The sequence below is a fragment of the Urocampus carinirostris genome, chromosome 10, assembly GCF_059441175.1.
Source record: "Urocampus carinirostris isolate Australia breed hairy pipefish chromosome 10, RoL_Ucar_1.0, whole genome shotgun sequence".
NCBI lineage: Eukaryota > Metazoa > Chordata > Actinopteri > Syngnathiformes > Syngnathidae > Urocampus > Urocampus carinirostris.
Window position 1 is genome coordinate 25191739 of NC_142358.1, and position 14813 is coordinate 25206551.

The following is a 14813-nucleotide window of genomic DNA, read 5'->3' on the forward strand; positions in this document are numbered from 1 at the left end:
CTTGGAAAAATAAGTCAGTGGTTATTATTTAAAATAGTAAGTGCAACAGCAATTTGTTTGGAAGTACTTTGATTGATGTCAATTATTGGGGTGAGGGATAACTTGTTTGAACTGTCACACCCCACATTAGCATGAGTAGCATTCAAACTTAACTTATGTGTGCATTTAATGCTTAAATAATCATCCAGTCAGACTCAATACACAGCCTCCTGTAGTATATTGACCTTTTGTTGCAGCCTCCAAGCAGTTTTTTTTTTGTTTGTTTGACCAAAACCGGAAAGGGTTAGGACAGCAAGGACAGGTTATATCAGAGATGTGAAATCACATTAACCATTAAGAATGTAAACCACCATCTCATAGGTGCACATCATGATGGCGGTGTTGGGAATCTGCCGTACCAAGTGAGTGGTGAGGCCGCGGTAGAGGGCTCGAAAGCCCTCTTCTTTGGGAATGGTTGTTAAAGTCTGGAAGAAGGAGCGGTACTTGCTGCCCTCCTCGCGTAGTCGTGTGCGGATCACTTCTGTAAATTATGGCACAAAATACAAATTCAATTTGAGTGGCGCATAACATTAGCGTATTTTCCAAACTAAAAGCCTCTATTTTTTGTTATAAAAGCCGCATTGGCTTATATGAAGATGCAGTTATGTGGATTTTTGCACCACTTTTATGAGTGCTTTAACCAACTAGAATAAAAAAAGATGGAAAATCAATGCAAAGATTAAAAAGCTACTTTTTCTTTGGCAGAAAAACCCTATTTTCCAGGCTCTAAGGCGCAACTTAAACCCCAATATAGACAGAAATTTGAAAATGCGCCTTATAACCCAATGTGCCATATGTACTGCAAAATGATAGTTGATAAAATTGGAAATTATTACAGTATTTAATTGTGTACAGTTCTCGACAAAGTTTGACAGTATACTACTGTAATGGTTGATCATTCAAAAACATCCCTGACCAAATTTGCGAAACATTGTATGCAACGTAAATCAAACCACGGACGCCCACAGCTATGAGAGCTTCAAAACCACTAAAACCACTAAACCACAAGTGTTACAGTGAAGATGCGAAAAGGCATTCGAGTTTATTTTTTTCATCACATTTTTACTCACAGTGCTAGAATGGAGAAACCAAAAGTCGTTCTGAAAGATATAAAGGCAAAGGCCTATTTATAATCAAATACACTCCAGAGTTGTTTCCCTCGTTGTGCTTTTTTGCATCTATTTATATCTTTCAGGACAACTTTCGGTTTTCCCTGTTCTCCAACAGTCTTTCTGGCACTGTGAAAAAAATAGTATGACAAAGAGATAAAATGGAATGCCTTTTCATATGTCATCTGCATCATGTGTGGTGTAGGGGTTAGGTTTTGGCACACTCACCGCAGCATCCCGGTTTTGGTTCACGTTGCATTCAATGTTTTGTAAATTAAATACGTAACATTTTCCAATTCAGTGTGCCTTGTATCCAGTGTACCTTATATATATAAAAAAATGACAAAAGGTTATTTTTGGGTGGCGTGCTTTATAATCCAGTGTGCTTTAAAGAAATATGGAAATTATTTACCCTTAATTATTCTCCAATCCTAACTCGATCATAGAACCCGCATTAAGACGTTCGCATGATGCAAGTTTTAAAATGCTGATTACTGATACAGTTTTTTTCTTCTTGGATCTGTTATATTTTAATCCAGCAAAATTGCTGTTGTATTAAAAAGCACGGTTCAGAAATAATCTGTTAAGGTACATATATGTACATTAAGAGTCAAAATTGTTTTTTTTTCCATGTGGCAAATAGATATATACATATATTTTTTAGTATGTGTATATATATATATATATATATATATATATATATATACACACCGTAATTTCACGACTATAAGGCGCACCCCCCAAAATATTTTTTGTGTGTGCATTTTCCATACATGAGGCGCACCGGACTATAGGGCGCGACAGTGGAAATGTCAACAAACAGTCAGAAAGTTCAGTCAAACTTATTAACCCCTTAAAATTCCAACGGCCCGCAAAGAAGTAAATACGTGTCTCGGTGTCACGTGTCACCAATCACTCAAATGCGTCATCACACATATCATTAGGAAGGTTAAACTCTTTGGATTCAATAAATGCCAACCATTTTTTAGTTTCTATTTTCTTTTTTGCTGGCAACTGTGTGGACAGCAAAGTTAGAATTCCGTTGTGCAGGGAAATGTGGGTCTTTACTGTGCATCTGACAATAAACGCTTTGAATTAAATCGAATTGAATTAATTTAAAAATCGACTCACCACAGAAACATCAAGATCAGTCTGAAACAAGTTACTGGGAATTATAAAGCTGGGGTAGCTCACCAAAGTCGTCTTGCAGCCATCACATTCAATAAAGATACGCAACCATGGTCCTTTTACATCCGTGAGTGTAGTAAATCCAACAGTGTAAAATATTTACACACTCCAAAACACGCAATTTGCCGACAAATAAAATAAAAAATCCGCCAAGAAGCATCTGCATTGATAGACGTTGCCTGTTGCGAGCAATCTGTTTAGCCCCATAATTCCTGTTTACAAATAACGCAACCTAACGTGTGATTCACACACTTTTTCGGCCAATTGCAGGCTTTGTTTTACCCTGGTTTAGCCTATGGGAGCCTGTAAATTCTAAAAAGGACCCTCCTCCTTTACCTCCGAATAACTTTAGCCAATAGTGACCGATTTAAATGATGATTGAAACATTGGTTAGGAAATGAAACACCTGTATAATTGGTTAGGAAATGAACGCCAGTATATATATATCCCAACATATACCACGGACTACTTCGCAAACGGGGGAAAATCTAGTCGGCGGCTGCTTGCCTTAGTTGCGAGACCTTGCGAGTCAATATTTATCCATATATAGGGGGCGCTGTATTATAAGGCGCTCGGTCAGCTTTTGAAAAAAATAAAGGCTTTGTGGTGCGCCTTATAGTCATTAAAATATGGTTATATGTGTATATATATATATATATATATATATATATATGCAGCTCTGAGTCCAGTACAGCTTGTAAATCTACTTTTTGTTTCCTTTCCTATAATAGAATGGGTGTGTTTTATATACAGGTACAAATTATAGTCTGGCAAATTTAGAATGTCATTTTCATTCTAATCCCACTTACCATGAGGATAGGCAATGGATGTGGCACAAGTCTTGGATGTTGCAGCGGCAAGCATCATCCCCACAAAGTCTGAAGCATCCTTTGACACCTCCTCTTGCTCGTCCATGTTCTGGGGCGCTTTGGCCTCCAACAGCCGCCGTTTGATATTTTCGTAAATCACAAAGTGGATCACTGTCTCCGAGATGCCAGCGTAAGATGCAGACATGCCCTTGTAAAAGCCTCGTAGGCCGTTTGACCGGTACACGCGGCGCATGCATTCAAAGGCGCTCATTCTATGTTCACCCCGATTTCTGAAAAACAGCAGAATAAAATAAGAAGATCTCAAGAAGAAAAAATACTATATAACCTTTACCATTGGTGAAAATATAAATAGATTAACCCCTGAGTACTTTAATTTACAGTCTCTATTTTGTTGTAACCAAGTTATTCTAAGTCTCGAATTTAGAAGAAATTAACAATGTTTAAATTTAGAAAATAATAATATCTTATGACATAACATAATCAATGCTATTATTAATATTTCCTGAGATACAACCACAAATAATCTGATATTGAAACAGTTTGTTTTCTTAAACTTGTTTTTAAGAGTACTGCACATGCTCATTTTGTTTCCCTTTGTGTTAGGTGATAGTTTATATGAACAACATCTATGGATGAAGGCAATCCCCCGGGAACGTATATCCTGATGAGACTGCTTATTTTTCCATTTTTCACACGAACGAAGGAGATGGAAATCGCGCTAAAGAGAGATCTGCCAGGCGTTTACTAAAAAGACATATTCTTCAAAGTTGGTGTGTCCCTCCGTTTCCCATTTCTGTTAGACGTTTGCTGAACTTTGGCGAATGTTTACATGATAATTTTAGAGCTTACATGGTACAGTTGAACCATTTTAAGTCATACACAAGTACTTTGTTTGTGACATCCAGTCCGTTCATCACCAAATTCCTATGGCTAAGCTACGTACGGAAAGAGTTGAATTTACTATTTTTTATTATTTTACTTTGTTGAATAAGGTGTGACTGTTGCCATTTCAGTTCTCTCCTTTTTTCGTCACTACTCACACTCCTGTCCATTAAAGGTTATATTTTCAAAAAAAAAAGGTACTTAAAAAGGACAGAGTGAGATTGTGCAGTGCAGCAACTCCAACCTATATATTTTATATCATTCAACAGTTTTACTTTTTCTGTATTACTTTAATGTCTAGTTGGATTATTTAAGGTACTTAAATGCCTTATTTGTTGTTGCTATTCGAAAATTTTATCGATCAAATGTTTAAAATCAGCACCTAGCAAAATACCAGTCAGTAATTTACCTTTTTAGCATGTCAGTGCAAAATAAGTTTTTTTGTTTGTGTGTTTTCTTTGTGTTTTCTTCTGGATTTTGACCAAGCATTTCGCATTTTCTGTTTTCAGTTTCAGCACCACATTTTCATGTTGGTGCTTCCTTAGTATATATTCTTTGTCTCCTGTCCGTACATCGACTATTCTTTTCTGCACAGCAGAAAAGGTCCCTCTAGTTGTGACATCATGATGTTGACCATTCACCTGGCATCCAGCTGTAGACGAGTCTTTATAAGCCATATTGGATTAGTTGCAGTAATGGCTGTAAAACCTGTAGACATATTGAAACAATTAGGCTTCATTTGCAAATAGCGCTATACAGGTAATATACAGCTAATGCACAATTAACTTCCATAAAGAAAATTATCATAATTACTTTTTAACAAACTTTTAATAAACTCGACAAATATATTATTGCCATTCCCAGAACATAACAATTATCTGCTGTTATTTCGTTGTTGACTCATTGTTTTTGTCCTGTTTTTATTTTTATGTTCGAAATAAAGTTTTCATTCATTCATTCATTCATAATTACCCTACTTGTGGTCCGTACATGGTGTACCCTGCCTAATTGTCTGGAATAGACTCAAGCTGACCAGAATAAGATGTTGTATACAAATTGGGTGGGTGGACATCAAACTCCAGTTACTGGAGCCCACTCAGGTCTTATTGCATTGCCGACCGCCAATAGTTTTGCTACGGGGGAGTTGGTTTGTCTGACGCTGACCTTGGCTGCAAAGTTCTGAGTCATGATATACTAAAAATAGCAATGCAGTGCACCTGTGAGATTCAGTTTTACACACAGACACCATTCTTGTTTGAAGCTCCAGCAGCATGAATGACCCCCATTGTAATAGTGGGCTTTCCCATCTGGTTTAGTCGATGTTTTTTTTTTTTTTTACATATTTAAGTGTAACAGAAAATCAACAATCAAATGTAGGAATACCGTATTATCCGCATTATAAAGTGCACAGGATCATAAGGCGCACCCCAAAAAATAGCTTGTTGTTGTATATTTTTTAAAACACTGAATTAAGGCGCATGGGATGAAAACTTCTGCTAGAGCTAGGGATGGACAAAAATTTAAAAAGTGCCGTACTTGCACATTGATTGATCAGTAGGAATATGCCACAGATAACAATTGCATACAACTGCATACAATTGTTTAACATTGGAGGCAAGGGGAATCAAACCCAGATTGCGTAATGGAATGTTAGATTACTATTCATATTTTGCGTCTCCAAAACCACCACTGGTACTTGCATGTATGGGTTAGCACTAATCTTTAAGTTTTCTGACCAACCTACATTACACTAGTTTTATGTGCATAATTACTTCACCCCAGTATTTTGGAAGAGGTCATGGAGTTTAATAAAAACATTTCCAATTGTAGACGAATCAGCTAGCTCATATTACCTGCCATTCCAGCTGACACCATGTGAACCTGTGTGGAATCAGCTTCCAATACACTGTTCAATTTCTCTTTGGCTGTAGAGTAAGCAGCAAAGTAGATTGCCCTATTAACAAGAAATAAAAATGATTATGTCAACAAGAAGGGAACCCAACACTATTGGTTTAATGATCTTCTTACAAAACCTCCTATTGCATTAAGAGCTATATCTCAATTTAAACTGTTTCTTTTTATTCTGATTCAAATTTTATACAATGCATAATGTGATACAGTATTCATACGATCCACTTACATATGATAGTTTTATTTACTCGACAAATGTACATAAAATTAATCGAGTGAACAAGTATTTGCTGTCAACGTGTGGTGACAAGAGCGCTAAAGTAAACTGCCTGTGGTAATACTAACTGATATTTCCCTACCTTATAAAAATACACTTTATTTGCTGTGTTTTTGTAGCACACTCTAGATTAGGGGTCTTAAACTTAATTGAATTCGGGGCAGCTGAAGCTACAGTCAGGGTGAAGTTTGGCCAAATGGGGTTTTCCACACAAAAAGCACAGCTATAAACATTTCACTGTTCTCAAAGAAACAGTGTTTTATATGTGTCCAATAGATGTCGCTGGAATGTGTAGTGCAACCCAAAAAAAGAAGGAAAAAGATGCAAAAAAGGAAAATGGGAATAAAAAGTTGGGGAAAAACGGAGCAAAAGAGGAAAATGGAGAAAAGAAAGAAAAGGGAAAGAAAGAGAAGGAATTATAGAGAAAAAAAGACAAAAACGGAAACAAATGCACTTTTCTCTTTTTTTTCTTTTCATCTTTTATTTTACTCTATTTTTCCTTTTTTCCGGAGTTTTAATTTGTCTTATTTCTTTTTTTCTAGTTAATTTTATTTTCTGTTTTCTTCTTGTTTCTTTTCTTTTTTTTGAATTTTTTATTCTATTTTTTTTTCTTTTCAAGAGTAATAAGGTGAATTTTGGTCACTTTGAGTCCCCGAATTTTGTCTTCAGCTGTTGTGCTTTTAGCACTGGTTTGCATTGGAGCGACAGAATACAGCGACATCTAGTGGGCAAATATCACACGCTGTCTTTTTACTTGCATAATGAAGCAGGTGTCTCCAACTATCATCCTTCGGGGCCGCAATTGGCTGGCGGGCCAGTGAGTTTGAGACTGCTGCTCTAGATAGAAAAAGCCTTAAGACCAACAGGCATCGGTTTTCTTGCACGAGAACTTGAAATCAGATAAACATACACTTTGCCTGCCGAAGCTCAAAAGCTAGCCACTCAAAGCAGGAAATTGTCATTAGTTCAATTTAGTTTGAACTAATTAAACACTAAACATTTTTTTTTTTTGGCTTGAAATCTAAATTATGTTCTATCGGAAAATATTTACAGGTCCAGTACAGGGATATTTGTACACACCACACACTGTATATTGAAGAAATATGTATTATGACTTATGACTTTGACTTCAAAAGTCAGACAGAATATGAAGCCAAACCAAGGTAAATATAATTGAGATTAAGATTGTTGCTTTTAGCAAACATTGACATTTTTGCTCCATCAATATTTCAATATCTGACCCAGCTTACATTAGTAGAAAGCTTGATAAAAAATGTTTTTGGATGAAAAAAAATCAGGAGTTTTGACGTGGAAAAGGTTATATAAATTGGCCCTTTCCTCTTAAATCTTTGCTAAAGATCCTGATGACAAATGTTACTTAGTTTTCATTCAAGTTATCCCTGAAAGTGTCTCATCCAAGTCAAAAAATTTTCCATGCCTAAACCAATCCAAACAAACTTGAATGGACCAGTTCTGAAAGTAAAAAAAAAGAATTCCTTGCTCCAAGATGGCAGAAGGCTGAAAAGGCCTTGGCATACTGTAGTTCTTGTGGTAAATAATTGAAATATTTCTCAGGGCATCACCTTTAAAACTGTCGTTGCACAGAAACATCACAACCCACTGCACATTCATTTGTGGATGTGTGCCAATAAGCACTTGACTAATGCTTAGCAATGGAACAGTAGCCTTCTGTCATTAGCTACCACTTTGCTTGTATCAGGACCACACTAATTATTATAAATGGTCAGGCATCTCACTAATGTCTGCTGTTGTGTGAAAACGCTTTCATCGGGACTACTAAACACAGAGTATACATTCTGTATATGTAATTGTGTATGCCCTATATTCATATTGTGCAAGTACGCAACTGGCTTCTAACCAGCCAAGGGGTTCCCCTGCCCATTACCCAAAGTCAGGTGTGATGGGGCTGCAGCATCCCCGCAACAGCGAAGAAGTCAACCTGTTGGAAAATTGATGATTCCATTGCTGCATAGTGCGTTGCTGAGGGTAACCTACAAAGTGCCAGCCCTCTCAAGGTCATTTCACCTGGTCCCACGACTACTAATATTTGACATCTTGCTTTCAAGATTTTCTTGTCCACAGGGGAAGAGATCTTTCATAGAGCCCAAAACTTTTGTTGCAAAGTATGTGAATAGATACTAATAACCATATAGGCCATTTTCTATCAAAACCAAAGAATGTTATGATTTAGTTTAACTCAAAACACCACAAATCATTTGCAAGTCATAAAATAACCAATTTGATACAGCATCCGTAGATCAGAGTGTCATGGTTATGAGCTAAAGTCATTTTAAAACATTGAAGACAAAAGCAAATTACTTAAGTAAAGATATAAATCTATTAAACAAGTATGAGCGACAACTGAAAAGTGAGAATCATTGCCTGTATTGAAAAGGGGATTAAAACAGTGAGATAAAATGATATTGGCATGTATCTATTTGTATTTAATTTCTTATTTGATTCCTCTTTTTTAATTAATTGAGAATCAACAAACTATCAAAGTATTAAAATATACCCAATTCATTTAAATGGGTGGAACTGGTTAAGTATTTGTACACTTTCCTTCTTGTAAATTCTTTATTGATTCTTTATATCAACGTTTGCTTTTGATTTTATTGGTACTGTGCTCAAGCAGTTAATACATGGTAAGTTTGTAAGTAAGTCAGTATTTTCTACCATTTTAAAAAAGATATTCTTGAAAAAAAATCGTAACGTTTTTTTTTAAGATTTGTTTTTTTAAATTCGGCCTCCAGCAGCTAAAGTGCACACGAGATAATGAAATGAAAGAACTATTATTTGTCTGCGTAAGCACTGTATTGTCCAACTGAATTGTAATGAGATCGAATGTACAATGCTTAAAGATTTCCACAAGAAGTTGCTACTGTGAGAATACTTTATCCACTCACCGGGAAGGTGCCACCCCTACCAAGTTTGGTCCCAAGCCTCTAAAGAGTGAGCGGGGTCCTTCCTTCTCCAGTATTAACCTAAGAAAGGGCAAATAAAAATAAAATAAATGGGCTATAAAAAAAAAAAAAAGTGAACAGTAAATATTCATAACCATACTTTAAATCCTCATGAATAAAATAACCAAATAACAAGCGGGGTTATTATTGGACTCTGTACAGTATATTTTTCAATGTCACAAAGTCATATTAGAAGAAAAAAGTATCCTGTTATCAAATGCTATAAAGTATTTAAAATTTTAGACAACCAATGAGTCAACACACCATTTTTAATATTTAAAGAAGTGGCAATGGTCTTCTCGGAATGAACAAGGAAGATTTTGTCTTAGGACCACTTGAACACAAGCTCTCGTGATGCAAGGAAATTCAGTGCATGCATGATGTATATTATAATGACACAACTAATTGATGCAAGATGGATTGTGCAATGGAATAAATGCAATAATAAAGACTCACTTGAGGCAGTGAAGCGGTCCTGGTGGGGACATCCTGGCCACACTAGCCCCATTGACAGTACTCAGATGAACCTCAGAAACATAGAGACTGATAGATGACGACTGCAGACGTGTTTTCACAACTTCCAGTGGGCAAGTCAATATGGCTCCTACCGTGCCACCACATCTGATAAAAAAATCCATATGAAAATGGAAAAAAGTATTGAAATTGTAAATGAACACATTAAGTTGAACTTCAGGTAACTTTGTGAGGTGTGCTGTGCGGGATTTACAACAGAGATACATCTTTACTTTCATTTTTTGAGAAACAGTTTAACTCTGAAAAGTAAAAACTGTCAGGTTTCATCAGTGACAATCACCGTAAATAAATAGCAGAAGATATAAAAATAAGGTCAAGTACATTAGTTTTAAATACTTAGAGTAGTATTAAAAACACAAGAATCTAATACAAACATTTAAAAAAAAAACTACACTATAGCACATCACTTCCTCTCATGTAAATGCCCAAGTGTTGTTTTGTCTGTACTTTTCCCACTATCAGCAATAAACAGTGGTCAGAAAATACAGCAATACATGTTAATACAAAAAAAACATTCTTATGTGATTACTCAATACAATTATTGATTAAGCAATACAAATACAACATTTTCATCGTGACTACATACAACCTATATCTGCTGTGGGCAAAGGTCAAGGGTAAAACCTGTTTACAAGCCATACATAAAACACATTACAACCATACTTTTACCAGTATATAGAACAATTTCAGTTATCTGTATCCCATTGGCTGGCCCGACAAAACCATCTGAATGTTTTGTGTGTCTTGACAATAATGACAAGTGTTAATGAAAGAGATTTAGTGCAAACAATCGCAGAGGTGTTTAGCTTGTTGTTGAAATTGTATTTGCTATACACACCTGTAATGTGGTATGCAGGTTCTCTTCATTTACAAGTTCCTTGCTTCCCAACCTTATTGAAGTTATATACCACCGATGACGTTTTCTTTTTCAGCCAAGTTCCCTAAACACTTCACTTAGCCTATTTTGCATATGACCACTTTGCTTATTTTATTATCTTTTATATATTTTTTTTGTGGTGAACCAGGAAAATGTCAACTTAAAAATATCAGACCTGCTTGCTATGACTGAATGTTGCCCAGTTTAAGGATTATGTTTTATTTTGGTTGGAAAAACATCTCACAGTGAGTAAAATCCACCATTTTACACAATGTTCTTATTCTGTCATTAAGTAAAAACACAATTAAACAAGGAAAATACTACCTGAATAAGGTATTCCTTTGCCAATGGAATATGGAAATTTAGAAATAAATCTAAGTGTAATAGATACATTCTAAAATTGAATTTGAAATGTCAAGTACACCGAAAAGATTGGAATCACCATTACTAATTGTCTATGCAAACATGTAACAATTAGATTATATTCAGAAAAGGTGTTGCTGGTACACATGTTGTGCATTTATCGATGTGAAATAAAATTCAAATGTTTGATCATTTAAATATTTAAATCAGTGTGTGAAGTTGCTTGACCTATTTAACTGGCTAACAAAGGGAGACTTTTACTTTACAACATGGAACTTATAGAATAAAATGTGTATTTTATTTTAGTAATACGGTCCGGCTTGTCTTCAGAGCAGACTATCTCATCACAAAAGTTAAAATACAGATTACTATGTTAGGTTATACCATAATCGAGAGAGAAAGTTACCGTATCTTTGGTCATGGGGTCATTTTCAACGCCAAGACATAAGAGAAGATTTATCAACAAAGTATTTGGCAGGGATCAATTAATGCTATAAGGGGATAAGATTCAGAGAAAGTAACTTTATTAACAATGATCTGTTCACAGTTCTTTTTTTATATTAGGAACATTTGCACTGCTTCAATAACAGTCTATTTGTCAGTTTGCAACAAAATTGCATGACGATGCATGTTACATCAGGCGCATACCCAAACAACGTGCCACGGATATATGAGGATATTTCACGTAACATTCAGGGAGCGCCCGTTTAAGCCTACGTTTCACACAACCATTAAAATGTCATTGAAACGCAACGCTTTGCCCTTCAATGCGTTGGGTGATGTAAAAGCATGGCAGGGAAGTGAGTGAATCACATGAAACTGTTTGGGGGATGCGCGAGGTTAAGCAGTCAAGTCCTAGCATTCTGTTACTGTGTGAGATGGCAAGACATTTGATTATTACTCACCCTCCTGCAAATAGATGAACTAGGGTATCTCTTTGACTCATCGTATCTCATATTCGGGAAACGTCAACGGGCAGCCACGCGGGAGACAAACGGAGGCAGGTTGAAAAGACCGCGCCGGTATCAGCCCTGGTGACAAACTATTGAGCAGGGCTGTTTTGATATTGCAGAAACGACGGCATGCAATCGGCTACCCTTGATGGCTAGCTAGATGCCACGCTAGCTTGAAATGCTAGCACTCTTCTTCCGGGGGACAAAAATCGATGTCAATGTCAGCGCGGCACACGTGCATCTTCAGCTTTACGAGCGGTAGAATTCTTCATTGTGCATTTGTGGCGAGCGTCTTGCGTTTATGGTAGTTTGTAGCAGGAAAGAGCGCCGTCATACCCAGCGATCGCCAATGCGTGACTGGAGGAGATTCGCGGTTGAAGTCTACTGTTTATCGTTGAATGGAAAACAAACACAAACGCGGTGATTGGTTGAGGCTTGTGTGGCCCCGCCTATCAGTTCTTTTTCACGTGATAGGCTTTATTTGGGAGAGCAAAGTCTGCCAGCTGGAAGGTGGAAAGGTGAAGGGTGCACGGCTACGCTGACCTCTTGTTTCCAGATCAGGACTCAGGAGCAGTGGCGGTTTTACGCACGGGCACATAGGGGGCGGCACGAGAACTTAAAATAAAGAGTAAAATGTCACATCACACAGAGTGACTCAGTTACAAATTTAGGAGTCAATTTTGACCTCTTTCTGTCCTTTCAAACACATGTGAAGAAAATGACTAGAATCGCTTTCTTCCATCTTCGCAACATTGCTAAAATTCGTCCTATACTGTCTCAGACGGGTGCGGAGATTATAATTCACGCGTTTGTTACCTCCCGTCTCGATTACTGTAATGCACTACTTTCCGGTCTCCAGAAGTCCAGAATCAAGAGTCTTCAGCTGGTACAAAATGCAGCAGCGAGGCTTTTAACTAGAACAAAAAAGTCCGATCACATCACGCCGATTTTGGCCAATCTGCATTGGCTCCCTGTTAGCCTAAGATGTGATTTCAAGGTTCTCTTAGTATTATACAAAATCATACATGGACTTGATCCCTCATATCTTTCAGATCTGATTTCCCCCTATGTTCCGGTCCGAAGCCTTCGCTCTGAGAGTGCCGGTCTTCTGGTGATCCCAAGAGCCAAGAAGTGTTCCGCTGGTTCGAGAGCGTTCGCCATTGGGGCACCTGTGCTGTGGAATTATCTTCCCCCTGAGATCCGATCTGCAACCTCAGTGGAAATGTTTAAATCTAAGCTTAAAACTCACTTCTACTCTATAGCATATGAATAACCTATACTTTTCGTGAACAATATCTCTGTATTATTTGTGATCGCAACATCGTTTGCTGTCTGGTAATCCTGGAAGGGGGATGCCACATGTGCGGTCCTTTCTCAAGGTTTCTTCATTTTCCTCATGTTGAGGTATTTGAGTTTTTCCTTGCCCTCATGTTGGTTCCAGATCAGGGGATGATAATATTACATACCTGTCAACCTCCCCGGCTCCATGCCCGTACAAACTATCATAATTTCCCGTACGAAATACAAAATAATCCAACACCATTTATTTCTATTTTTTTCGGAATGATGCATGATGGGAAATCCCCAGGCGGCAGACGCATGCGCACAGTAGCATCAAACCGCTCGCCCCGTTTGCAACAAAAAAACGATACCGAGCTAGAGGCTTCCGCAGCGAACTCGTTTGACTTGATTGATTTGCCGTTTCGTGATAGTCGGTGTTTACCGGATGTTACCCATAATTGACAAATTTGCGTTTGTCCGTACAGATTTTCTTGTAAGTCATACACGTCTTAAAATGCATAATAAACATACTTTGAAAGGCAAAAATGTACAGGTTGACAGGTATGATAATAACACTTAATACTGCTAATAACACTTAATACTATTAATATTCCTAGTGATTAAGGGCTATACAAGTAAACATGACTTTACTTGACTAATAATACGAATAAATGTGCGCCGCAACGCATTTTTGTATGATCTAACAACATATGACTGCGTCTTGTCAAATCGTTTATGAGTTGATTGGCCTTGCTGTAATCAGCATCACGAAATGTGGGAGTCAGGACCGGCCCAAGCCTTCATGGGGCCCTAAGAAAAATTACATTTGGAACCCCTTCTACTTGCTAATTTTCATACCTATTAGTACTCATTCCATGTTCTACTCCAGGGTTGGGAAACTATTTGAAGTCAGGGTCCGCATGTAACATGTTATACTTCTTTTTCAATAGATTAGAAGGAAACCAAGAGGAAGGCTGCGATTGAGGTGGGTGGATGGTGTAGTGAGGGCACTGCAGGAAAGAGGTCTAAATCTAGTGGAAGCTAGAGCTCTTGTTGGTGATAGGAATGAGTGGATGGGTGTTGTGAAAGGATAGTGGGATGTTTGGACGCGTTCTAAGGGATGGGCAGGGCACCTGTACGATGCGGCAGGGGTAAACCAGTGAAAGCTGCCGGGCCATGCAGTTGAACAGAAGAGTATGTTGTGTCACCCTGATCCGAGCGACATGGCCGCTTTCTCGTGTCCAGTTTCATCTGCAGGGACGAAAGCATGACCAACTTGGGTGCCGAGGTGCTTAACTTGTTTGTGTGTTTGGGCATTTGAGTTGACCATGGTCCAAAAAATTTCGTGTGTGTTTGCTAAGGGGGCAGTTTAGTCTAGAACTGCTCAGAAATGTGCTACCTGTGGAGCCTTTCAGGCTTCAGGTTAATAGTCTAAGGATGAAGTAAAACAATAAATTTTGTCTATGAGCTTCCCCACAACCAGAAGGCCATTAACCCAATGACAGACATTACCCTCACATGAAAAGAGCCAGTGTTCTGAATTTTCTTTCTTCCTTGTTGATACTTTGGCCTAACCTGACAGCTC

General features: G+C 37.6%; 1 protein-coding gene across 4 annotated transcripts; it reads right to left on the bottom strand.

Moving 5' to 3' along the window:
• Positions 1 to 210: 210 nt before the first annotated feature.
• Positions 211 to 12332, bottom strand: LOC148358478 (solute carrier family 25 member 36-A). Of its 4 annotated transcripts, XM_088345766.1 has the most exons (8): positions 12091 to 12332; positions 11900 to 12025; positions 9677 to 9841; positions 9164 to 9241; positions 5902 to 6002; positions 4690 to 4756; positions 3146 to 3435; positions 211 to 520 (listed from the first exon to the last, which is right to left on the bottom strand). In XM_088345766.1, the coding sequence occupies exons 2-8, from the start codon at positions 11938 to 11940 to the stop codon at positions 327 to 329; spliced, it is 936 nt and encodes a 311-aa protein (XP_088201892.1). In that variant the 5' UTR covers positions 11941 to 12025; positions 12091 to 12332; the 3' UTR covers positions 211 to 326. The 4 variants fall into 4 exon arrangements, with proteins under 4 accessions (XP_088201892.1, XP_088201891.1, XP_088201894.1 ...); XM_088345765.1 differs by having other exon boundaries at positions 11900 to 12332; XM_088345768.1 differs by lacking the exons at positions 11900 to 12025; positions 12091 to 12332 and adding an exon at positions 11401 to 11611.
• Positions 12333 to 14813: the final 2481 nt, after the last annotated feature.

Excerpts from the sequence above, each read along its gene's own strand:
- LOC148358478 (XM_088345766.1), bottom strand. The coding sequence starts at position 11,940 with ATGAGTCAAAGAGATACCCTAGTTCATCTATTTGCAGGAGG. Across the intron at positions 6,003-9,163 it reads GTAGGGGTGGCACCTTCCCG|GGCAATCTACTTTGCTGCTT; the intron begins GTGAGTGGATAA and ends TCTTGTTAATAG. Across the intron at positions 4,757-5,901 it reads GGTGTCAGCTGGAATGGCAG|GTTTTACAGCCATTACTGCA; the intron begins GTAATATGAGCT and ends ATATGTCTACAG.